Raw genomic sequence first — 25,801 nt, forward strand, 5'->3', positions numbered from 1 at the left:
GATACGGTATCTTTAGCTGTCAACTATCATTTAGCACAGAAAAAATTCAAAGATTTTAGTTTTAAAATTTGATCATTTTTGTATGTCTTTATATGGAGCTCTCCTTTTAAAAGAGAATAGTAATAGTCTAAAGATGGCTGCCATCCCCAAGCCTCGTGAAGCGATTGGTTAAAAATATATTTGGTGGTTCCACCAGCTTTGTTCAGTATTGTATATTTACTGAAGTTATTGTGCATTTAGCCTCGACTTTTTTGGTGGTTACACCAGCATCAGTTCAAATTGTTGATTTTTTTTCTCATCATTATTTACGTCGGATTTTGGTGGAACCACCAAGATCATTGTTGATATTTTTTAACCCCTTGGACAATATTCAATATAAAGAATGGTTTTGCTTTTACGTCTGATTTAAACTTATTTCAAGACAGGAAATTGGTGGCTTCACCAACTCCTAAATTATGAATGCATTTAAGCGATTGGTTTAAAATATATTTGGTGGTTCCACCAGCTTTGTTCAGTATTGTGTATTCACTAAAGATTTGCGAAAAATGTTTTTAAAACCATATTGTGTAATCTTGGTGACTTCACCAATTCTTGTCAAATCATTTTTAGATGACTTCGGGTTTGGTGGAACCACCAAGATCATTGTTGATATTTTTTAACCTCTTGGACAATATTCAATATAAAGAATGGTTTTGTCTTTATGTCTTATTAAATCTTAATTCACGACAGGAAATTGGTGGCTTCACCAACTCCTAAATTATAAATGCATTTAAGCGATTGGTTTAAAATATATTTGGTGGTTCCACCAGCTTTTTTCAGTATTGTGTATTCACTAAAGATGCGAAAAATGTTTTTTAAACCACATTGTGTAATCTTGGTGACTTCACCAATTCTTGTCAAAACATTTTTAGATGACTTCGGGTTTGGTGGAACCACCAAGATCATTATTGATATTTTTTAACCCCTTTGACAATATTCAATATAAAGAATGGTTTTGACTTTACGTCTGATTTAATCCTATTTCATGACAGGAAATTGGTGGCTTCACCAACTCCTAAATTATGAATGCATTTAAGCGATTGGTTTAAAATATTTTTGGTGTTTCTACCAGCATTGTTCAGTATCGTATATTTACTGAAGTTATTGTGCACTTAAATTGCCTTGACATTTTTTGGTGGTTACACCAGCATCAGTTCAAATTGTTGATTTTTTTTCTCATCATTAATTTACGTCGAGTTTTGGTGGAACCACCAAGATCATGTCTGAAATTTTTTAATCTCTTGGACAATATTCAATATAAAGAATGGTTTCGCCTTTACGTCTGATTTAAACTTATTTCACGACAGGGAATTGGTGGCTTCACCAACTCCTAAATTATGAATGCATTTAAGCGATTGGTTTAAAATATATTTGGTGGTTCCACCAGCTTTGTTCAGTATTGTGTATTCACTAAAGATTTGCGAAAAATGTTTTTAAAACCATATTGTGTAATCTTGGTGACTACCAATTCTTGTCAAATCATTTTTAGATGACTTCGGATTTGGTGGAACCACCAAGATCATTGTTGATATTTTTCATCTCAGATATATTCAATCATATAAAATGGTGTAATCACCATATTTTAGCCTGGATGTAAGATTTCAATAACTTCGAATCTGTTTTTGCTGCAAAAAAGTGGTGGCTTCACCAATTTCTCTTTGTGTCAAATACGAAAATGGAATAAAAATAATCTTCATTTCTTGAATTGACTCGTACTCATTTTTGATTTTCCATTGAAAAAAGAGGACACGAATAGAAAATCCTCTTTCTTAATGGAAACAGTTAGGGTTTTCTTCAGTACATAATACCTGTACATTGCTACATGTACAATGTATTTAAGCAACTTACTCATAGTCCTCTGCGTCCCCGCACTCAGTTTCATTTGTACAAACGTACTCTGGCGGAACTTTGATGTTTAAGTAGTTTTAACACTTAACCATCAAAACTAACGTTTAAACTTATCTAACTAGAGATAGTTTAACTTTAAATAAAACGTAACAACTATGTGGGACTCCTCGCTCGCTCAGAGGATGTTAAAACCGCCAAATTCCCTCTAGATCCGCCACTACATTTTTTCTTTATCTTGTTTTGGTGTGAGATGTGGCGGGAAAAGGCTTGGCATATTGTAAAACACGCTTTGTCCTTGTCTGTTGGAGAAAAATCTCCTAATATTCTGTCTGATAATAAACTAAGATTAAGTCATATTTTTGAAAACTTAAAAGTACATTGTATATTTATATTTACACGTCATTTTAAATTATATATACAACAAATCCTGTTGAAGTAGAGAAAGTAAATTTGTTTATACATGTAAATAACGCGGACCTTGCTTTAGACTATGCCCAACATGTGTGCTTATTTCTCCACTCGGAGTTCCTCGGATGACTCGTACCTCGCACATAACGTTTGAATGGAGCGTAGCGGAGTCAGCCGAGGATTGCCGATTGTTATTTCTCCGCACTTCAGTTACGTCGAAATTTGTCAATCAGGATTGGATGAAACATTAAACCCATTATTTATAAAATTTTAATTTTATGATTATTGTGCGTTTTTGTTTAATATTTAAAAAATCTTTCTTAATATTCTATTACATGAATGTTAAACATTTTTATTCAGATTGTTCTAACTCCGCAGGAACGCACGGCGACTTAAAACTTTCATATCATATAACCGACCGCCTCCTGGCGGCCGGTAATAAAACGAAGACAAAAAGCTTTTCAAAAATGTTTTATTTGTAAACAGCAACTACAAAACAACGTTAAAAAATAAAGAAAATAAGATAAAAAAGTGTAAACGACAAAATATTTCTTCTACAATAAGGCATTCTAAAGTCCTGTGTTGATTTGTAATCTAAGTTTGTACATTATCAATATTGTCATATTTTGAAATAAAGTGTTCTTATTAACATTAAAATCCTAAATTAATTTTAACTTAAGTTTTTAAATTTTTTAAAGGATTTTAATAGTTTCAAAATCATTTTAAAATGAGGTTTCACTATATTAATTCAATAACATTAAAAATACAAACCTTCGAAATAAATTAAAGCGGAAATTAAACTCTGCATGAACATTATTTAGAAGCACAGTTATTTGAAAATCAAAAGCAGAAAAATGACATTTTACTACATAATATTATTGTTATAAAAACACAAAAATGCAAAGTCGTGTTAAAAAATACAAGCTTAAACAATTATAGGGCAAAAACAAATAACAGTCTATTTAAACAATCTTAAAAAAATATATAATTGCAGTTTCAGTTCAGTGAGCAAGTCTATAGTTTCTCTGTAGTGGGAAATATGGGGAAGGCGCTGGTCGGGGTTACTTTGCAAAAAATATTGCGCTGTTTTATATGCATTATCAATATATTATAAATTTGCAAAATGTCATGAAATGAAATCCATCATTATTATGAGATAGTTTTCACTTCAGTCTTCTCACAGCTATTAGAGTTCCCTCCTTTTGTCTAACAGTTTGCGTACACACTGTCATTTTGCATATATTCAGCAACGACATCATAACAAAGTTGGTATTCTTCCTGAAAATTAAAGAAAATATATTAAAATACAGTGCTTTAAATATATATATAAAAGTGGTTGTTTCTGACTTACCCTTTAATTCGGATTCTTGAATTATATAACCAAATATATTTATACAAAGGACTAAACAGCAATAAAAAAGTAAATGGTTTATGCATGTGCATATAAGTAAAATAGGTACCAAAAAATTCAATATTTACTCAAAAGCATTGATATTGGCTACAAAAAAGCTTAATTCAATAATTGTTATACCATTAAAGTAAATGTTAAAAGAACTAAGGCTGACTGCTATGTATTAATAGGAAAATTTTTAATTTTATATTGCATGAAGCAATACTCTACGTAATATTCCTAGTGAAAGTCAACTCTGAGAAATACCTTAACAATCCTCAGCTAATTTACATCTTGCTCACAAGATTTATAATATATAGCAATCTGAATATTGTGTAAAATTGGTGAATTTGTTAGCGATTCTAGCAGAGATATAATATTGCTGAAACTAAATGTATCCATAAATTAAAAACAATTACATGTAACACAACCGTTATTTGTGAAAGTCATAAGTGAATTGCCTTAAGGTATGTCGCTCGTGAAAATTGTTACATCTAGGATTTATTGAGCAGTATAATTTGGATAAGTACCCATATAGCGTGACTCAAAATTGCAGAGAAAATAGGTGGTCAGTGTTCATCTTACTGATCTAAGGTACAATGAAATTAACCTTTTTGCACTTAAAAGAATTCAATCCACAAAATGCCTTATTTGGCCTAGCAAATATGTAAATTTTGAAAAGGGGATTAGAAAATATGTTTTGGGTTATTATCAATCTAGAACAATGACTCGTTTCACATGTGCAACAATTTCATCAAAACCGGATGTTACGAATTCAAACTAAATTCTTAAACGCAGCATGGTTCGAAGTTTTCCGGAAAATTGCTCAAATTTTACACAGTAAATCGTGAATTTCACATAGAGCACAGTCGTTACCGCAAAATATTGAAACAGAAAAATAATTATAACTGTTCGACAAATAATTTCCAATGAAAATATTTTGCGGTAACGAGTGTGCTCATGGTGAAAAAAAAATAAAATACAATGTCACCGCGTGTAAAAATGCGATGATCATGAACCACCATATTTATCTCTGTCTTTTATACAAACTTTAAAGGATCAATTAGAAAGGTGTATAATATTGGTTATGTAAGTAGATGGACACTCATATATCACACGTGTAAAAAAAATGTCAACTGAGGCACCTATAGACATGTCTGACTACTGAAATAAATATGCATGATGGCTTCAGTCTAAAAACATATCCGTTAAAAATGCCGATTTATCGACATTTCTTTTTCCAAAATTAGATTGATTTACGGACAAGTACAACTTTCAACTTACTATATGTATGTCTATCGCAAATATAAATTTTCATGTCAATTATTATGTTTAATTATGACTGTGACGAGTATAAGAAAATAGAGTTAAATCTAAACTTTGTTATCGAGAATCGGTATTTTTTTTTAAAGTGACAGTCAGTGGTTCATTGGTAGGTCATAGGACATCGAATAAATAGATAACACATGGTGATAGAAAAAAGCAGTCAATTGTTCGTTGAAGGCAATAAATATGGCAAAGAATTTAAAAATTACATTTCTGAAATCAAAGGAAAACAAACTTATGAGTTCACAGTTGTACATGACGTTACTCGGGGTACGTCATTTGTGACGTCATAATAGATGCAGTCATTGGGAATCAATGGCAGGGAGAAATGGGGAAACTTCTTTTTTTTTTAAAGATATACAAGTCATGTAGTTTTCTGTCGCTTTGTTAAATTCATTTAATTGAAACGGGAAATTATCTATTATTAAAAAATTTAACAACTCTGTAAACTGGATTCAACGTATATCTCGTGTGTGTGTTTACATAAAATGCACATATATTCGCTTTAACAAATCCCCACGTCGATGCATACAATACATATATTTGTATAAGTATCACATGTAGCAGCATTATATATTAATCAGTTTTTTTTATTTCAAAACCTAAAAAAATCCATTCATTTCACTACATAAAACCCGCGTAGATAATTTTTATGCACTCACATAACGTGAAAGATAATTTTTAACTTTCTTCAAAAGTATTTTGAAGAAGTGGTTTCAATTTTGTTTTCAGAAACAAGAGCTGAATTTAAAATATATGACCTTAGATAGTGTTTACATGTATTATCATTTATAAAAGAACATCAAATTAAAGATCCTTCTTTGGCCACTATAGTGTTTCTCATATCAAATATTGATTATTATGTGTTATAATTTTTTTGCATGTAGAACAACATTCAAAACTTTTGGAGAGGACTTATATAGGCCATGCCTGATGTCCAATCCAATTATGTAAGCTTACTTTACATAATAAAATATTGTTTAAATTTAAATTAAATTAACATTCAAAACTGCCCCTGCACTGTTATGGCTTAGGGTGGGGTGGGGGGGGGGGGGTGGAGTAGGGGGACTATGTCTTCTACTGCATTTAATATCGGAAAATCGCTGGATCCGCTACTACGAAGATTAGTAGTTTATTACTATACGATTAGAAGAGGTCACCGGTGGGGGGGGGGGGGGGGGGGGGTTCCATGCTTTGACATAAATTATACTTATACGTTCATTACATACAATTATTTGAGCATTATTGTGAACTACAGGACTTGTCTTAAATATACTTCAAAACTGTATAATTTGAATAAATTATTTTAAAAGATAGAACTTTGTATGTGTTCGTCTTTTGTGTAAGCCTCCCCCTTTCTTTTCTGATATTGCTTACTGCGACTATAAATGTGTTTTCTATTTCAAGAAAAAACTGAGACCATTTTACACTTTCATTTTGTAAATGCTGTCTATAATAAAGTCTTTTGGGGTAAAATCAATCTATCCCTGTAAGTATTAGTAAAATGTTAATAACTGTACTTGTATTTCACTTTTTATTTTGACAGGTATTTATAAGAATTACAAACGCATTGAAATCATAATGCGAAAATGAAATGGAAAGTGATAAACGATAAGCTAGCAATGCACAATTAAAAAAGACATAATAAAATTATTACATGTAAGTCTATCGATAACAATGTATTACCAACACTCTACAAATACCGTACTCCACACATAAATTATTTTACTGGATTAAACATGACCCAGCGATTGGCTGGTTCGCGAAGATGAGAAAAAATATCTGTTAGATTGAGGTGTGCGCGAATCCCGCGGATATTTCTCGCTTGCCTGTGAAAATGTATTAACAGCTGAGGCCTAATATTCGCGAGTGCTTGCCAAGTTATTAAAAATGTACAGAAAAAGGTCCTTTCAACTATTGTGTACATTAATGTAATGTACTGGTATTTAGATATAAATTTAATCGCAAATCTCGCTTCAAAGTATGAAAACACTCCGGCAATAGCGTTGCGTTGTGTCGGATCTGACAATTGAACAATTTGAATCAGGGATTTCGTTTTGTAAAACAAGCGTTTTAATTGGTTGATAAGGACCCGCCCACTCTCGCACGGAAAGCGTTGTTGACTTTCTGCATGAAAAAAAACAAACAAACAACAAACTATAATATTTTTTTTAGCATGTCCTTACGCAGGCGATACATGGATATCATTCGATTGCACGCACTATTTAATTTCATCCTACATGTATTTCTGCCGATTTCCTATAAAGGACATTTTACACTTGGTGTTTTTTCTGTGCGACTTTTCAGTGCATTAAAATTTTTTCTCCATTTTTAGTCATAAGTGAGCTATTTCATTGCGTTGGCAAACACAAATTTAAAATGGGGTATTACTAAAAATCATGTAATTACCCAGCTGATAGCGGACAACTTGTTATTCAGTGGGAAAAAAATAAAGTCATAATCATAGGTGGTAAAACGCGTAAAATATCGGATTTAGTCAAAAGTTTACTAGCTGTTTTATTGTCAATTCTGTCAAAAATACCATGTTTTCAATGCATCTGTGCTACTACGTTCCCATTTCAACGGTCGCCATGGCAATAAACATGCGACCAGAAAAATCTAGATCTTTGTTAAATTCTTTTTTGCGGGAAGTGAAATTTTTTACTGTTATGGCGAATTTTATTCATTAAAAAAATTGTAATATTACTTATAATTCATGTTAAAAATAATTAATGTAACAACATTTACCAAATCTAAGTACGTTTTATTTTTATTGGTGCATTGAAGAAAAAAAAAAACGATAAACGCCAACGGTTGTGTTCATGTGCCCCGGGAACATGCACCTGATATAAAATGACTACTGTCAGCTCTGGAACATATCGTATTTGAAGTTCATTCTACAGATTACCCACATTCAAAATAATTTATAAGGTATTGCAAAGGCAAAGTGAAAGGACTATTAAATTCTTAGTTCAAAATATACCACTTTTTTGCCCGTTTTCTACAGCTGTTCTATTTTACTTCGAAACATTCTATATTTTCGGCTTTACATTTGAAGTGGGAGGCCAATAAAAAAGCACCAATCAGATTCTTTGTTGGATTGTGCAATCAAAAGTCAGTAAGATTCAATTGTATTTCAGTCATATTCATCAGTATCGTCACTCAACGCATCAAAATATCGTCCGAAGTGTGTACATTCAAGCAAGATTTTTGATAAAAGGCTGCAGTATCAATTATTTTATGGTTCTAAAACTACCGCAGCGGAAGTAATTTCCAATATTTTTTTTCTAATTCTATCCATTCAGAATTATCATCTTTATTGATTTAGAAGTTGATAACATAAATATAAAATTGATTTTAATTATTGCATTTTAAAAGTCCTGAATTCCTATTTGTCTGTGTATTGAAATATCAAGGCCATTCTATCGCTAATTGACGTGACGTTACATTACAAAAAATGACGTTCCAGTTGCATTTTTCTATTAAAACATTGCCATATTGCAAGACCTCGTTTTTAAAAAGTATAATAGATATTGAAAAAAAAAAACGGTTATGAAAAGCTTAAAGTCTACACTATCTATGATAAAAATTGCGTTCATATCTAACAAGAGGCATTTTTTGATGGTTCGTGGACTTTGCTCTTTAACGCTTTGGTTAATTACTAAAACCTTAATTATATTTTATTAGATGTTACCATGACAAAAAGTATGATCTTATTTCACGTAAAATATTTTGAATAATATTTATCATTGAAAAAATCTTACAAATTAATGCGCGGAAAGTGTTGTGTGACCTTTTTGCACAAAAACGTAACATATTTTGGAGTATTAAAAAACAAAATAGGCAATAAAACATTTTCTTAAATCAAGTTTTTTACGACTTATGCTCTGATCAGTCACAAGTATCGAGTACTTTAAAATAATAAAGAAAAAGTTTGGGTCAGTGATGTTTATTTTGAAGTATTGTTCAACATATGTGATTTACTGGCAAAAAATGGCGTAAATTTTACATTTACCTATTTGACATATATTCATTTTTTAGCAAAGTTTGTAGAAGGAAGGTGTAAAACTTGTTCTGAAATTATAATATCATAATGGAAAATATTCTCCGAATAAAAGTATGTGAGGCTAAAGTTCCAAGATATTAAATTAAATAAATGTGCAGATTTGCAGAATTATCTGCTAAATATCCTTCCACCACAAAAAATAATCCCTTATAAATCTTGCTTCTTTGTAGTGTTTTGAGCAGTTTTTCCGTTGAATGTTCAAACATTAACATTGCTGAAAATAAATATGTTATAAAAATTGAATTTTGATAAATAGTTTTGAAGTAAGAGGTTCTGCGTGAACTTTTCCAACAAGAGGCCCAGGGGCCACAGCGCTCACCTGAGCACATCGGGCTTGAATTTACTCCCCCCTGCAGGCGTTCATCATTTGAACAAACTAGAATCTACACTACCTGAGGATGATTCCATATAAATATCACTAATCATAGATTTGAAGTACTTGAAAAGAAGATTTAAAAGGTTTCCCTATATATCCCTATGTAAAACTTGGGTCGGCCATTTTGGCCCCACCCTAGCCATGAGGGTCATGATTTGAACAAACTTGAATCTACACTACCTGAGGATGATTCCACATGAGTTTCATCTTTCCTGGCCCAGTGGATCTTCAGAAGGATTTTTAAAGATATTTCCTATATATTCCTATGTAAAACTTGGGTCAGCCATTATGGCCCCACCCTTGCCACGGGGGTCATGATTTGAACAAACTTGAATCAACACTACCTGAGGATGCTTCCACAAGAGTTTCATCTTTCCTGGCCCAGTGGTTCTGGAGAAGAAGATTTTTAAAGATTTTTCCTATATATTCCTATGTAAAACTTGGGTCGGCCATTTTGGCCCCACCCTTGCCCCGGGGGTCATGATTTGAACAAACTTGAATCTACACTACCTGAGGATGCTTCCATATGAGTTTCATCTTTCCTGGCCCAGTGGTTCTGGAGAAGAAGATTTTTAAGATTTTTCCTATATATTCCTATGTAAAACTTGGGTCGGCCATTTTGACCCCACCCTTGCCCCGGGGGTCATGATTTGAACAAACTTGAATCTACACTACCTGAGGATGATTCCACATGAGTTTCATCTTTCCTGGCCCAGTGGTTCTGGAGAAGAAGATTTTTAAAGATTTTTCCTATATATTCCTATGTAAAACTTAGGTCGGCCATTTTGGCCCCACCCTTGCCCCGGGGGTCATGATTTGAACAAATTTGAATCTACTCTACCTGAGGATGCTTCCACATGAGTTTCCTCTTTCCTGGCCCATCGGTTCTGGAGAAGAAGATTTTTTAAAAATGCCAATTTTTAACAAATTTATGATTATCTCCCCTTGGAGAAGGGCGTAGCCCTTCATTTGAACAAACTTGAATCCCCTTCACCCAAGGATACTTTGTGCTAAGTTTGGTTGAAATTGGCCCAGTGCTTCTTGAGAAGAAGATGAAAATGTGAAAAGTTTACGACAACAACGACAACAACAACGACGACAACGACAGACGACGGACAAATTTTGATCAGAAAAGCTCACTTGAGCCTTTGGCTCAGGTGAGCTAAAAAGCTGACGAGTGACCTACCTTAATTGAACCTTAGTAAGACGAACATAATCTACATATATATTTTTTGTTGATCACATTAATTGTTTCGCGTTTATGCAAAAATCTCAAATGTTGCGTAACAAAAAATTACCAAAACTTATTAAATGTTTACCCATGCAACGCTTATTACAGTCACTGAAAAGACAAAACTTCTTACCAAAGAGGAAACAAACTCAGGTCTACGGATCTGAAGTTGTCGTGTGATGGTGAAGATGTCAACCTCCTGATCCATGGAGAGTTGTTCGAAAGCATTATATACCACACAGAATGTTCCACAACGTGTGGCGCCATCACTATCAATATATAATTAGATCACTGTTATTGTAAATATAGGGTTGTTCTAGAGCGTTATATACAACGCAGAATGACCGACAACGCGTGGCACCATCGCTATCAAACACATTCATATAATTAATGAAGTATGGTGTACTAAGTCCTTTATTTGGAACGTTTTTCAATGAATTATATGCATAAGGCAGATTTGGATATTAACGATTTGAGGTTGATAAAAACAACCTGCGACTCATTGATTGTTACCAGTTATTGTTATCAGCGGTAAATTTTCACCAGAATATGATGAAAAAATTGCCCATAAAGATACATAAAGCTGAGACATACTGTAAATCTGGAAATTTTTGCTGTATATAAATTTTTAGCAAATTTGCGAGTTCATTGCATTTGCAAAAATACTTTTCTTAAAAATAACTCAACAATAAGAAAATGTAAACAAAGTAGTGGTCATTCGCAAAATTTTGAAGCGTAAAAATTAATCAACAGTATTTTGACTAAGATTTCGCAAAATAAAATCAAAGTAAAACATTTTCAGATTTACGGTACCTGGACAAAACCAATATTTTCCCCTCTTCCTTGTCTTTCTCTGCTTTTGCCTCCTTGACAACGTCTAGCAGCACTCTTTTGTCGCTAAGGAACCTTTCTTCTTTCCAAGTCTTACATTCCAACACCGTTATTTTAATGTCGCTGCTTCCCTACAATATAAAACTTTCCTTTTATGACACACATGGCCTTTCGTACAAAGTTAGAAACAACTACTGTGAAATCATGTATGTTCGTGGGTTCAATGTTTTGTTGTTAAATGATAAAATATTGCTTAATTTGGGATGTGGATGATAAATCGTTGAGTAGTTATGAATGTTACATTTTCCATTTTGTGATGGGTATATGAGGAAAGAATTCGTGGACCTCTTCATATATTTCGAAAACGGTGAAAATTAACCCCCACCTCCTTACAGAAATTGTTTTTTTCACAGTATTCACTAGTACAAATGACATATAAATCAAACAAACCCTTGGCTGCAGAACCATATTCCTGGTTGTAAAGTTCACCGAATTGGTTGATGTTGCAAAATTAAGAACAAAACTGCCCACAATTTTATTTTCGGATTTTGTTGGAACCCAAAGGGAGGACTAAAAAAGAACAGTTTTTCTGTTACTGTATGTATTTTACACAAAATCTTCATATGTTTTAAGTAAACTTCGAAAACTACGGAAACCATTCCTTTACGACAAGATAATTATCATCTACAATTTCTCTAATGTTTATGCTATTTGCTTTACATCAAAATCGACTGACATTTTCTTTCTGTTTCTTAAATTGGTATATTTGGCTGTCTTACAGATTTTATTTCCTTCAAAGGACCAAGGAAAACCACAACACGAGCGTCAAAGTCTCTGATGAGTCTGAGAAAGTCCTCAGTGTAGTCAGGAAGTGGGTACTGGGCGCTGATCAGACTGTCGTTCTCTGTGTAGGACTGGAATATAAATATATTATTGATTTTCTCTTTAATAAGAACGATGATTGATTGTATATTGTTTAGCGTCCTTCTCGACAATAAGTAAGATACAGTCATGTAAATGAGTGATTATATATAATATGTTCAATTTTTCTGTCTTGATTTGCAATTATCATCATTGTTTTACCTTATAATTAAGATAAATGATCCTGAAAACGTCTTTCGTGTGAGCCCTCTAACCTTTTGAAAGATTTTAATTCATCTTAAAAAGGAAACATTCTTTATATTCGTAAAGAATCATACCTGCAGCAAAACGGCGTTGTAGTAGTTGTTTCTTCCCTTTGTATGGGACAGATAACACATGAATTTTTCCACTGAAATGTATGTTTACAAATGATCAATATATTTGAGAAAAGTTTTATGTAGAAACAATCAAATGCTATTTCCCGTTTTTCTCAGGTTATCTCTATTAAAATTTAAAAATTAAATGACTAAAAATTCAAAAATCAAGCCACTTATTACATTATTTTTTTTCTAGAGAAATGTCGCTACTAAAAATTAAAATTTGACTGAAATACATGAAACTTAAAATTGATGAAGAGAATACCCGGCAGAACACTCTCTGTGTAGTTTGCCGATATGTTTGTTTGTCCAGGTTCGTAATCTTTCTCTGTATATTTTATCCGAAGAGACTGTAGACTCTACAAGAAATAAACTTCACTGTAAAATGAAATTGTTTTTGATGGTAATTTGCATTCGATTAAAACAGGACAGACACATGTATCATCAAAATTGTGTGAGACAATAGTATCAATATCAAATGTATTTAAAATATGAACCATTTCCGTAGACGAATTACATCTATTGTTGTGAATTTGATTATAAAATGAAAATATTTGCATTGTGTTTCTAACAGTGAGATAAATCTATTCTACCTGGAACTCTGAGGCCAAAGGATTTGAAGTTGTAGCTTCCCCACAACTTGAGTAGCAATTTTCACCTTGAGATAGTTTTTCAGCTGTCAAACATCTTGATCTCCCACTGAACGACTCACAAAGGGCAAGATATATAACTCTGTACTGATCCTAATGAATGAAAAAAGCTAAAAGATTTAAAATTCAGAATCGAGTGCAATATCTTATGCATCAACAGTGTATAAAATATTTCTAGAATGGAGTTCTTGTTTTTTTTAATTTACAGTCACATGCATCTATCCCCCGTTCGTAAAAAGAGGGGAAATAAAATCTCAATTATCTGTCAGTTTGACCGTCACAAAAAATTGAACATTGCCCAGAACTTTTGATTGAGTTTAGATATGATTTTCATATTTCACAGGTGTATTCCTTGTGTTAAGACCTTTCTTTTGGGCACCATCAGATTTGAACATTTGACCTTGACCTTGGAGTTTGACCCACTAATACACAAGAATTTCAAACCTTTACTTTGACCATAACTTTTTAAACAATAGATTCCAGGACTCTCGTATTTCACATATTATTAAGCATGAAGTTATATTTTTTTAATGACAGAGGGCGTTCGTATTTGACACAATATGTCATAAAAAAATGACATCTCACCCACAAAGACATCGAAAGCGACGGACCACTTTTTTTTTTTTTAGAATTTGCTTGTATATGAATTTAACGGGAATATACAGAACATCTTGAAAGGCGAAATAAAAAAAAAAACCCCTTAAAAGCCACTATACTCCGCAAGAAAGTAATGTTTTTATTTTCTAGTAGAGAGAAAATCAATATGGGGAAAAAGATCGATGACACAATATTTTGTCGAACTTTTAATTATTTGCAAGTTTTTTTTTCTTGCGACTAGATGGTCCTCGTGTTCATTTAGCTTGATGTAATATCTGATTTTATTTTGATTGTAACAATCATCTATCATAATGAACTGTTATTGTATATAATATTTAAAATACGGTCAATTTGTCCAGCAATATACCTCGTTGCTAAAAACATGTATATGTAATATCACTAAAAGGGTCATGGTTTCTTTATTTCGTGTTCGTATTTTTACCATCTCCCATAAAATAGACTCGACAATTTGACATAAAAATAAAATAAAAAATAAGATAATAGTAGGTAAAATTGATTTTCTTTCATTATTAAATGTGTCATTGCTCGAAAAGCTTAAATTGAATATCTACAAATTAAGACATGTTTAAATATGAAAACATTTTGTAAATATGGAACTTTCCGCAATAAATTCCAAATGATTTAATTCGTCTTTTGAAAGATCTTAATTAACAAGGAAATGTTTGAACATGCAATATAGGGAAGTTACCTTGCATGGAAACAGTGAGGTGATTGGAAAAGATAATTAACCTTTAACTTTTCCCTTTTTAATTAAGGAAGGGTTTCGCGAAGAATACAATAAAATTAAATATATGGGTAGAGTAAGGAAATTTTTACAACTAATCACTTTTCATCTCCTGCTGATAGTTGATCTAAAGGGAAATATTTCTTCGAGTTTGTTTTACTGAGTGAAAGAAAGTAATCAAGAAGACTTTTATGTTACAAACGCTTATTGTTTACAAGGGACTTGCTCATATTATGCAATAAAAAAATAATTCCTCAAAAATAAATAGAATGCGGAAAGTATAGTGCATGTTTGTACATGCACAGGAAGAAATCCATCCATAGAAGCGTCTCTTTATTTAAAATAAAAATTACGCATACATTTACACTACTTTATTAATAAACATATCTACAGAAATTCAAATGGCAGAAACAACAGCTACATTTTCGATTTGGGCAATAAAGAAAAAAATTTAAGACCAATTTTTATGATGACAATTTGGAAAATGCAAATTAGGACTGATATTTCAAGAAGACGTTGGTATTAAAATCAAATGAGATAGAAATCTAAACCTACTTCCCCTTGTATCATGTTCATTCTGTTTTTTCTCATGGTTCTGACGTACATCGGTACATTGATTCTACCATTTCTCTCCCCTTCCCGGTAGAGGGCGTCTAAAGCAATGAATGTTCCGGTTCTTCCAATTCCGGCACTGAAAAAAAAAACATGTTAATTTGCCATTAAGGTTATTTAATAATCATTTGTCTATATTTCTGGTTATATTTTAAAGGTGTAACTAGCAGTCAGTCAAATATACGAACTAGCAATATTTGCAAGGACATTAAATTCAACTCACTTTTTGGGAAAAGGGATATTGGACTTGATATAAGCAATAATGATGGTGTGAAAACCTGCTTTTCAATATAAACAAGTCTATTTCCATGTACATGAAAATGTACATGAAGATGCAGTAGCGAGAAAAATTGTAAATAGGAAAACAAATTGAAATCTTAAGAAGTTCATCAGCCTCAATTATTTTATGATTTTACAAGACTAAAATCAACAAGCTTTTTGATTTCATTTTAATTTATATAAATCTACAGAATGATAAACACTGCAAGATATTGCTATTTGATTCCATTTCATCTCTTTTATAAAGTTTGCATTAAATCATATATTATTACAAAGACAGAGATCATTCAACTGTAAATATTATAAAAGAAAATAACAGTGTGTATTATGTAATTATTTTTGAAACTGCAGTAGCAATACATGAATAAAAATAACCCTTTAAATTCTTTCCAATGTAAGATATACATAGCAATGGTTATATTAATTTAAACCACATTCCATCTTTTCCCTCTCTTTTTTGTCGCTTTTGCAAACAAAACAATTCCGGAACTGGTCTTAATTTTAATTTAAAGCTTTCTGCTTGGTTGCCTTTTATGTAATTCTACGAGGATTGTCCCAAAATTCCGTAGACAAGCGTTGGTTTGTAGGAACCCTATGTCATACATTAATGAAACTTCGTATATAGATCAAACAAACACTATCTAATAAATTTATGGATAAATATGGAGTAAATACACAAATTATTCCAATTTAAAAGGCATATTTCATTGTATGGTGTAGGAAGGCGGCGCAATACCCAAAAGTTGCAATTACAATTTGACATATCACATTTAAAATCCGTCGGAAAAGTAATTACCACTCCATATTTTTTAATGGAAATGAAAAATCTTAATATTGTTTTATTAACTATATTTCCTCAAATTTTGGTGTTAATGCTTTGATAAATAAGAATTTTATAACGTTTTATATACATGGGGTTGAAATCAGAATTTTTGAAAAATGGCGGCTGCGTTGGCCCAGGCGGCGCACTAGACTATGATAAAGTGTTTTGATCCTGAATTAATCTTACAGAAATGTATCAGTCATAAATGTTTGTTAGACTAGGAAACTTTTTTTTCGTTTCTAGTATTTAAATTGACTGAAACGGTTTCTCTATGTATATGTGAATAACAGTAACTAAAATAAAAGACAGGGCTAAGAAATGGGCAAGAGTTCCATTGTGCAAATCCATTAGAGAAAACAGACGAAAAGCCCGTAGAAATATAGCGTTTTCAAATTATTATTATTTCATACCTGTACATGCATATACTTTGTTTACATATTTTAATGTTTGATCATATCATAGTAATTAAGATATTTTACTTTTATACTATAACCGTTTCGTTTAATTTAAAAATTTGATTCTGGTAATTGAAATATTTTCTCCAAACACTTGAACCGTTGACATTTGTATTTTTTGACGTTGCATATTGCTCCGGGTGTTAGAGAACTGTATCACTTTAAATGTTATTACTCGAAAAGTTTTCAAGTAAACATAATAAAACTTCGTAATTTATCTGCCAAGAACACGCTTTATGCATCCTGAAAATTTCATAAAGATACATTAATTTCTTTACAAGATATGAACTCAGTCTACGAAATTTTGGGACAACCCTCGTATATCATGGAATTATCTGATATAAAATACGCGTGTTTCTGAGTGATTATAAATAAGACAACCATTGCAATTTGTTGAAAGTTCCAAAAGAAACATCGCCTTAAAACTCATTTATTATTTAAAAATAAAGGTACAGAAAATAAAACATTTGATATTTGTTAAATTAGAACACAATTACAATTATTGTCAGGGATTTAGCGACTGCTTTACCATAGCTATCAGTAGTTTGCTTTATCCAGTTTCGAAAGAAATATATCATTGTTTATTATTTGATTAATACGTCAATATTGAAAAAGTTGAAATGGCAACGATTGAGTTTGTTATTTAATGTACCATCAGAGTAATTTGAAGAATAAAAACATGTTTTATATATGTTTTAATTTAAGAATAACTTTAAAATGCACTATGAGAAAAAAAGCTTTACTCTTCATATTACCAGAAAAAAATCTGCAGTAACTGTTTTTTTTTTTTTTTTTTTTTTTTTTGTTAACTAATATTATTTAGTCAGATGCTTTGCCTCTCAAAATAATCAAATGGAACATTGATTTGTATCTTAAAATTTATAAAATGCTAAGGAAGGGTAAGGAAGAGGTCAATATATAAATAGATAGGAATACAAAGTTCCAGTCCACTTTTGTATAAAATATGCAAGGGTTTGTCTAATCGGTGCTTTTTTTTTTTTTTATCAAAACCATAGTTGAAAAATCACCATATGGATAGCCTCTTCGTTTGCTGTATCTACAGAACAATTTTTAACTATCAAAATAAAAAATGATTTTTTAAAATTATTTTTGACTAAGCAGGTTTTATAAGTGAAATAAGTGATTTTTTTTATCACTTGAAATTCATTTCCATTACAACAGGGTCTTTCAATGAAAATATTTTGATGTTGGTTCTGTGAAATTTTGAAAGGCACTCACTGTGCTCCTTAATCATCAGAGCTGTTTGTTTTTCTTATGAATTAGAATTTATTCAAAACCTTCTACAGGATACGATTGATAATTATAATCTCAATATGTCAATTTAAATAAAAAAAAACAAGAAACACACTTCTGAATCTCCCGAAAGTGTTTCATACTTGGATGCTTTTCTGACAGTGGACACTAATGCCATCACATATCCACAGTATACAATGTATACAAAACTTAATCTCATCTTTTACTTTTTCCATTTATTAGTAATATTCCATTATGGGGTACAAGTCTTCCGTTCGAGGAAGTCGTAAGAACATGTCCCTAGTGTAATTTTTAAACAATGCGAAGGGGAGAAAAAGAAAGAGAGAGTGTGTATTTATTTACGTCATGTACGCGTCACATGTTTTCCGCAAAAATTTGTCCAAGCGTATTACTTAATATGAATGTAAGGCATATGCAGTATAAGAAATCCGCGAAATTTTCTACCCGCAGAATAAACAAAAATTTAGATTCCGCGGAATAATAACCCCGTGGAAAAAAATTCGTCTACAGTATATCCATGAAATGAAATTCACAAATTAATATCACAATATAACCTGCAGTGCACCAATGTATATTTTCCCGTTTTTGGTGACGTTCTCATCACGTGACGATGAAACACAACAAGATTGAGAGGATCAGGAACCCCGTGGTCTGGCCATCTTGTGTAATGGAACATCAGTATCTCACGGTCTTTTCTTTCCTTCAATTAATTTAAAAAGAATTAAATTTATCTCTGTTACTTTGAATTTGTTCTGATCTATGAATTGCTTTCTTAATGCCATTGCATGGGAATTAAAAGGTGAATAAATTTTTATTCGCGATTTTATTTTTGCGTAATTATGCGAAACACTGTGAACTATTAAAAACTCAAGATCCACTTCAAAATTCTTCTAATTATATCTTTTTGTGGAGATATCGTTAGACAACTAGACAAACAAGTAAATAAAGGTTTAAAAATGTAGATTTCCAATTTTGATTCTAGGGAAAATGCGATATGGAGGCTGTTGCTCAATTAAATCCACATATACATATAATCAGACGATAATCGGAAACTAAAAGAATATGTCATATTTTACCAATATACTGTTTAAAACACACGTGCTATACTGTTTACTTATATGTGACTGAAAATCTACTGAATTGTTATATGACTGACAAGTTTTTCACTTTACTCTCCAGACTTTCAGTCACCATCATTATTTTATGATTGGTAATAGTTTATAAGATAAAAAGAATATCATTAGGATGTTTTAAAGCTCGTTGTAAAAAAGTTTGCTCGAATCGTTTTGTTGTCAATTCAGAAGGGGGGGGGGGTATTATATTTGACGTCATTTATCATAACATTTTTCTAGTCTTATTATACATACGAACATTAAACATTATAAAATTAAAATGGAAATGCAATGGGGAATTTTTAAAAATAGAATAGTATTTCACTGGAAATTAATCTTTGTATATTGCTGATTAATAATAGATGAAGTCCTTGGACTGTTTTTGTTTGGGGAGGGGGTGTCAATTAACAACATTAATAATAAAATAAGTCGATATCGACCGGATGTTTAAAAAATTACATGTATATGTATGATTATTGTTGTTTGACGCTTAGTCGGCACTAATTTAGCCTTAATTGCAGGGTGGGGGTAATATATATAAAACCCCAATAATATTCACCCCAGTCGTATTTCCAAAAACGATCAACGTCCGGCAGTTTTTGAAGGTAAATTAGGATTCTTCGGGCGACAGACTGCTGTTCATCAGCCATTGTCTTGCCGATGTTATATTCTTTTTTTCGTCGGCGGACAAATTTTGTGTCTGTCGGCCCATTTTAATAATTTTTCTGTGTGGTTGATAAATTCCCCAAATTAAAGCAGTTGTTGAATAGTCTGTCAGCCAACCTTGCAGCGACCGAACAACAGCGGAAAGTTTTAATGTCGGTCGTAGGTCGGTTGACATTTAGTAAATGGGTTTTCGTAAATGTCGGTCGACGATGAAAAAACAATCACATGCAATGTTAAAATTCTGCATTGCGTTACAGTCATCTCCCTTTTTTTCTTTGCTCCATTGCCAATAAACGGCATTATATCGTTAACCGGGTCCGTATAACATTTATCATTTTAACGTTAAAACTTTCTACTAGTAAGTCGTTTTTCACTATAAAGCTACCAAACAAGTGTTTAGAATAATCCCATACTTTTCTATGCCAATTATTCTACATACATGTACATGGTGTATAGGATTGTTCAAAGCAAACATAAACTTCACATTTTCGTACTAATCGCAAGTGTCATGCATAAAATGCAGAAAAAAATGAAATATTTAAAGTATATGCTGATGAAAATCGCTAAAAGATCGAGACAAATCTGTAATCATTAATATATCTTTGCATCGATTTACATTAAAACTAAGATAAACAATTATGAGCATGCGCAATTATTGTAAAATAGTATTTTCCCTTAAACATGGAGTATTAAAGGCCTGTGCTAGCGTGGATATCATTTTAAGACTACGCATATCGGTTCGATGATGGTAATTCTAACCTTTGCTTTCTTTGATTCCAATTGTGTGATATTAATGATATGAATTTCAATCAAAATTACGGAATATTGAAGAAATATTGGATATGAGATGCATTTAACACTGCCTTTATTGGAGTAATAGTTATAAATAAGAAAAAAATGTCTGAGGAAATTATTTTTAAAAAAAAACTATAAGAAGGACTTTCCTTGCAAAAAGTATTGAAATATTGCAACTAGGTAGGTAGATTTTATTTTAGTTTGATAAGTGACAGATTAAAAGAGAATAATATCTTTGAATTGTTTCACACTTTACTAGAAAGATAATTAAATTTTTTTATTGTGTTTGTTCCTTTAAAAAAATCTGTCGTTTGAATTCGTTTTTTTAGTTTATTTTTTAGATGTTCATCGTGTGAAACAACTGAAAAATTTTCAACTTTGGCATCTCCGAAAATGTTGATGTATCAGATAATTTGGCGATATTGATGTATTTTCTAATTGTCTTTAATGTATTTTATTAATTGCAGAAGGAATACTGCATCCTTTAGGTCTCAATAAATTACAAAAATATTTGATTGTTATTTTGTTTAAAATCAATAGATCGAAAAAAATTCAGTACCTAGACATCTATCTGTTACCTCAGTATATCAAAACTTACAATACGATAGAAGATTAACAGCAGGTGTTTATTGGTGTTTAGGGATGAAATCTGCATAGAAAATATAAAAGTTCTTCATGTGAGTTCATACTGTATTATTTTAATTATACACAAGTCCTTCTTACCATATTGTTGTACACTTTACACCGGCAAACGATGACGTCTCCATATGAGTGAAAAATTCTCGAGTGGGACGTTAAACAATATTCTATCAATCAATTAATCTTACCATATTGTTGTACACTTTTAATCGTCTGGAGGTGTAATTGGCGTATACTTTTTCTTCAAGGTTTCTGATTATAAAATTACCATGCTGCATTTTATCGTTGGTATTCGGCCAATATTGAGTGCATTTAATCTACAAAAAAATACAGGGTTTATTTATCACACAATTCTCCTCTAGACTAAAAATGGCATAAAAATCTATTCAAAATGGTGCTAAAATAACAATGAAGAAAATTGTTCCTTATACAGTTGTAATTTAAGAGAAAACAGGGTTGAATCTCGGATTCATAAGTCAATTTTGTTTAAAAATATAAAGTTTTAACGTATTTAGTGTACTTAAGTATAGTACATTTAAATAAATATGTTAAAGAATCCCCCAAAGGAAAAAAACCCAGAAAGTCAGAATGCGATTTTGACTTGATAAATCTGAACGAATGAAGAATAAGATACACTACTATATATATTTTAGGAAAGAGGAAAAATGATGAATTGAGATTTGGATTGGAAGGAAAAAGTCTTTAAGTCATTCCATCTTCAAAAGAAATTGATTTGAAAATCTTTAATCGTTGAAATGTAAATAAAGATCGTTTCATTTTGGAATACTTAATTCAATGAATGAATATCTAAATCAAGTGTATATTCTAATTTTATTAATCTCCCTGCCTACTTTGAAGTTCATGTAGTTTTTAAATACCGTAAATGTATTGAAACCTTTTCATTAAAAACGACCTTATACATAAGTAGTTCCTTGTTTGAAAATATTCTGTCACACAGTATCTTACATGCCTCCTACAATGCTTATGATGTTTGCACAAATATAAAAAAATACATAGTTTACATAAAATCATACAAACAGTTGAACTCTCGAAGTCCTTGGGTAGAAAAAAATATTTGTAGTTGGTATTAAGTGTGATGCAATAATTAATGTCCCAGTCTTTCGAATTCGTATCAAAGAGGAAGGAAAATGCACGAAATCATATGCATGTACACCTGACCCCCAGGTAACCAAATATCTACAAACAAGGTTTCGAAAAGAGCTTATGATAAAAAAAAATGATATTTTTTCCTTTCTTTAGGTGCTCGCATTCGGTATAAGATTTTTGTTTATTATAATTTTAGGTTAACATTACAGATTTTAACTTTTTAACTCTCATGCACTGAAAGTAAAATGAACTCCTTCATTGTTTATTGTCTATCAACTGTCCGTCTGTCTGTCTGTCTGTAAACTTTTCACATTTTCAACTTCTTTTCAAGACCCATAGGGTACATCTTTATCAAAGTTGTTACACAATATCCCAGAGTAAAAACAGGAGTTTAATTGTTAAATGAAGGGCCAACTCCTGTCTTATGCTCAAGAACCACTGGGAGAGAAAAGCAGGAATTTATGTGGACATTTTCTTTCTGGAAATTGAAGACTCTAGAATGTTTAAATAATTGTTTCGTGGGGTAGGGTTGGGCCAATATAGAGAATCAAACTTTAACAAAGAGATATATATAAAAAAAATCTTATTCTCAAGAATGTCTGGACCAAAAAAACTTATTTTAAAGCTTTCTTTTGGAGTGTAGATTCATAATTGTTCAAATTATGCAACTGGGGTAGGGTTAAGCCTTGAAGGATTCAAAATAAAATAAATGTTTTATGTGATTTTTTTGCTATTCAAAATTAATCATTAAACCTTTGTTCCTTCTTTAAGATTGGTCAGACAAACAATTGTGTTCACATATTCCTGCCACACCATCCTCCAAAAGTCCACCACGGTTTTTGGCTTTGGGCCTGAAATGAGTATTTTATGTATATAAATTGCACATCACACATATTTCTCCCAAGTTAAATTAATTACGGAGATGCTTTTGTTCAATCCGTGAGTTTTACACCAAAAATAAAGTTACCTTGCGTTGCAATATACTTTATATTACTATGCGCATCCTGTTGACGTGAAAAAAAGTATTAAAAGATATGCAAATTTAACAACAAGTAAAAAAGTCATTTCAAAACAAATCATCTATAGCATACCAGGAAACGCTTTTATGAATAAAAGAAAATACTTTTTATAAATCATGTTACGATTCAGAGTTTAAGATTTAATTTATTAATAGATAAATGTTATAAGTATGTACATAAATATACTTTCCTCAATAAAATTTGCATTGATGTAGTCACTTTCATTTGGAGATGAGGTATTCAATACAACTCGAGAGTGATCGTCTATGAACGAACATGAACAAAACAGAAATAATTTAATTTTTACAACTGTAAAAAAAGTCAATAAAGACCAAGATTTGTTTGTTCATTGCATACTGTGGTTTTAAACTTACATGGAAATGTAGTAGTATATCTATTTCTAGCTTTATTTTCAGGCTTTTTAGCTTCTTCACAGGAAAACAATTCACCTCTTGGTATTTCCTATATAGAAAACAAGCATCACAAGGGGAATATAGAGATCGTTGTTATGTTTAGTTTTTACAGATTTTCCATTGTGTTTCAATAAGAATGATCAGCGCTTACATAAAGGGTTATCTTGTTTTTTGTTTTTTTTTTATCTCTGTTTAATATATCAATGATTGATGAAAAATAGAAACATTGGCTAACATTTGCCCTTTACATGTATATATTAAAATGCAACTGATGTAGAAATCGCTTAGCTAATTTTGATGAAGCCTTACATGGTATTCATGTTTGAAACCAGCATTCTCAGCAGTAGACATTTTGGATATTATTGCCTGCAGATTCCTTGTGAGAATAGTTTTATTTGTTGGTGGACCTCTCTTCGTTGTTTCAACAACATCAGGAGATTTATTTCTCTCTTTATTTATAGCTAAAAATGAAATACATATATGAGCATTATTCTGCTTAAAAGTATAAGCTGAACGCTTATAAGACAATGATAACAATGAAAGAAACTAGTTTGAGGGGGCTCTCAACAACGTCATAACATGGTGTACAAAGATTGAAACGCCATTTTGGTCCCAAATGATCTGATTCAAATTCACTTGACGCCAATAAATAACCAAGTATAACACACATGCAATATTGTGGATGGAAGGTACATTGTATCACCTCGAAGCGACAAAAGTGCCCTATACGTATCCTTTCTTTAATCATGATTTGTTGTCAATTATACAATTTCGACTTATTTAATTATAAAAAAAATATATTTACAAACGTATTAGAATAAATATGAGTTTTAGTTTTTAAAAAATGATATAAAAACATGGCTAATAGGTTAATACATCATTACGTATAAAATCTCCATAAACACAGATATTATTTTTTTTTTTTCAAAAAACATATATACTTACAAGAAAAATGTACCCCCCTCCCCCCAAATGCAAATTTGATAAGAAAAGGCACATGTACCATCTCACTATCGTCTAGAGGATATTCTTTTACGATTTGTATATACATCAAATATGTAGTTATACCCGGTGAGTTTTAAACTCTTCATGAAATCATCAAAACGTTTTGACCGTATGTGGAATTCTGTATGACTCTAACGTTTGATCTACCCTGATTATCAGCTGTTTCTATGGAAAACGTGCAGCTTTGAAACGAATAGTGAATTTTGTTATAGGAATTTCTTTTACCCACTTTTGGCCATTAACCATGTTTACATGTCATGATATATCTAGCACTGGATAACACACCCTATTGGAAAAAAAACGGTAAGTAAATATACTTTTCTCAATACTATGAATTCACTAAATACATGTCTTTGTCTTTGACTGTAAATGTGATGGTTTTCGCTTAAATTCATTTGAAGAAACAATACAATACGAACTTCTTTTAATGCCCTTCCTTGACATCTTTTCTCAATACTTGTGCAACTTTTAGTAAACTTTATTTGAAGTCCATAGAAAAACAGTACTACGATATTAGAGCCCACTCTTGAGGCGGATCTTTCACACCAGGATTATCGTGTTGTTTGAAATTAGTATATTTTTGTAAATTTATGTAAGAATTATGTAGATTTTATTTATAACTTTATTATTTCAATATTTTATAACATTAATCAATGAATAGAAAGTAAAAGCACTGGGCTTTTAAAAATATAGAAAGGAGGGGTTTTAATAAAATAATTAAAATATTTTATATATTTTCAAAATTAAAGTGAAATACTTTGGACCCTTATTTTTTCGGATATTGAGCCTATTATTAGAAACAAATGCATGCAACAGAAATCAATTCATATGTGAAGAGCTCCTTAATCGAAGATCT

The 25,801-nt window shown here is 31.4% G+C and overlaps 1 protein-coding gene across 1 annotated transcript; it reads right to left on the reverse strand.

Moving 5' to 3' along the window:
• Nucleotides 1-3,072: 3,072 nt before the first annotated feature.
• Nucleotides 3,073-24,395, reverse strand: LOC134237019 (receptor-type tyrosine-protein phosphatase alpha-like). Its single transcript, XM_062719102.1, has 16 exons — nt 24,250-24,395; nt 23,902-23,989; nt 23,704-23,791; nt 23,476-23,501; nt 23,262-23,359; nt 21,590-21,718; nt 18,744-18,889; nt 15,301-15,436; nt 13,347-13,496; nt 13,019-13,112; nt 12,715-12,785; nt 12,295-12,429; nt 11,966-12,085; nt 11,498-11,646; nt 10,818-10,953; nt 3,073-3,573 (listed from the first exon to the last, which is right to left on the reverse strand). The coding sequence occupies exons 1-16, from the start codon at nt 24,289-24,291 to the stop codon at nt 3,502-3,504; spliced, it is 1,680 nt and encodes a 559-aa protein (XP_062575086.1). The 5' UTR covers nt 24,292-24,395; the 3' UTR covers nt 3,073-3,501.
• Nucleotides 24,396-25,801: the final 1,406 nt, after the last annotated feature.

Source organism: Saccostrea cucullata, unplaced genomic scaffold (assembly GCF_032062105.1).
Source record: "Saccostrea cucullata isolate Sc308-1 unplaced genomic scaffold, CSIRO_AGI_Scuc_v1 ctg3517, whole genome shotgun sequence".
Classification (NCBI taxonomy): Eukaryota; Metazoa; Mollusca; class Bivalvia; order Ostreida; family Ostreidae; genus Saccostrea; species Saccostrea cuccullata.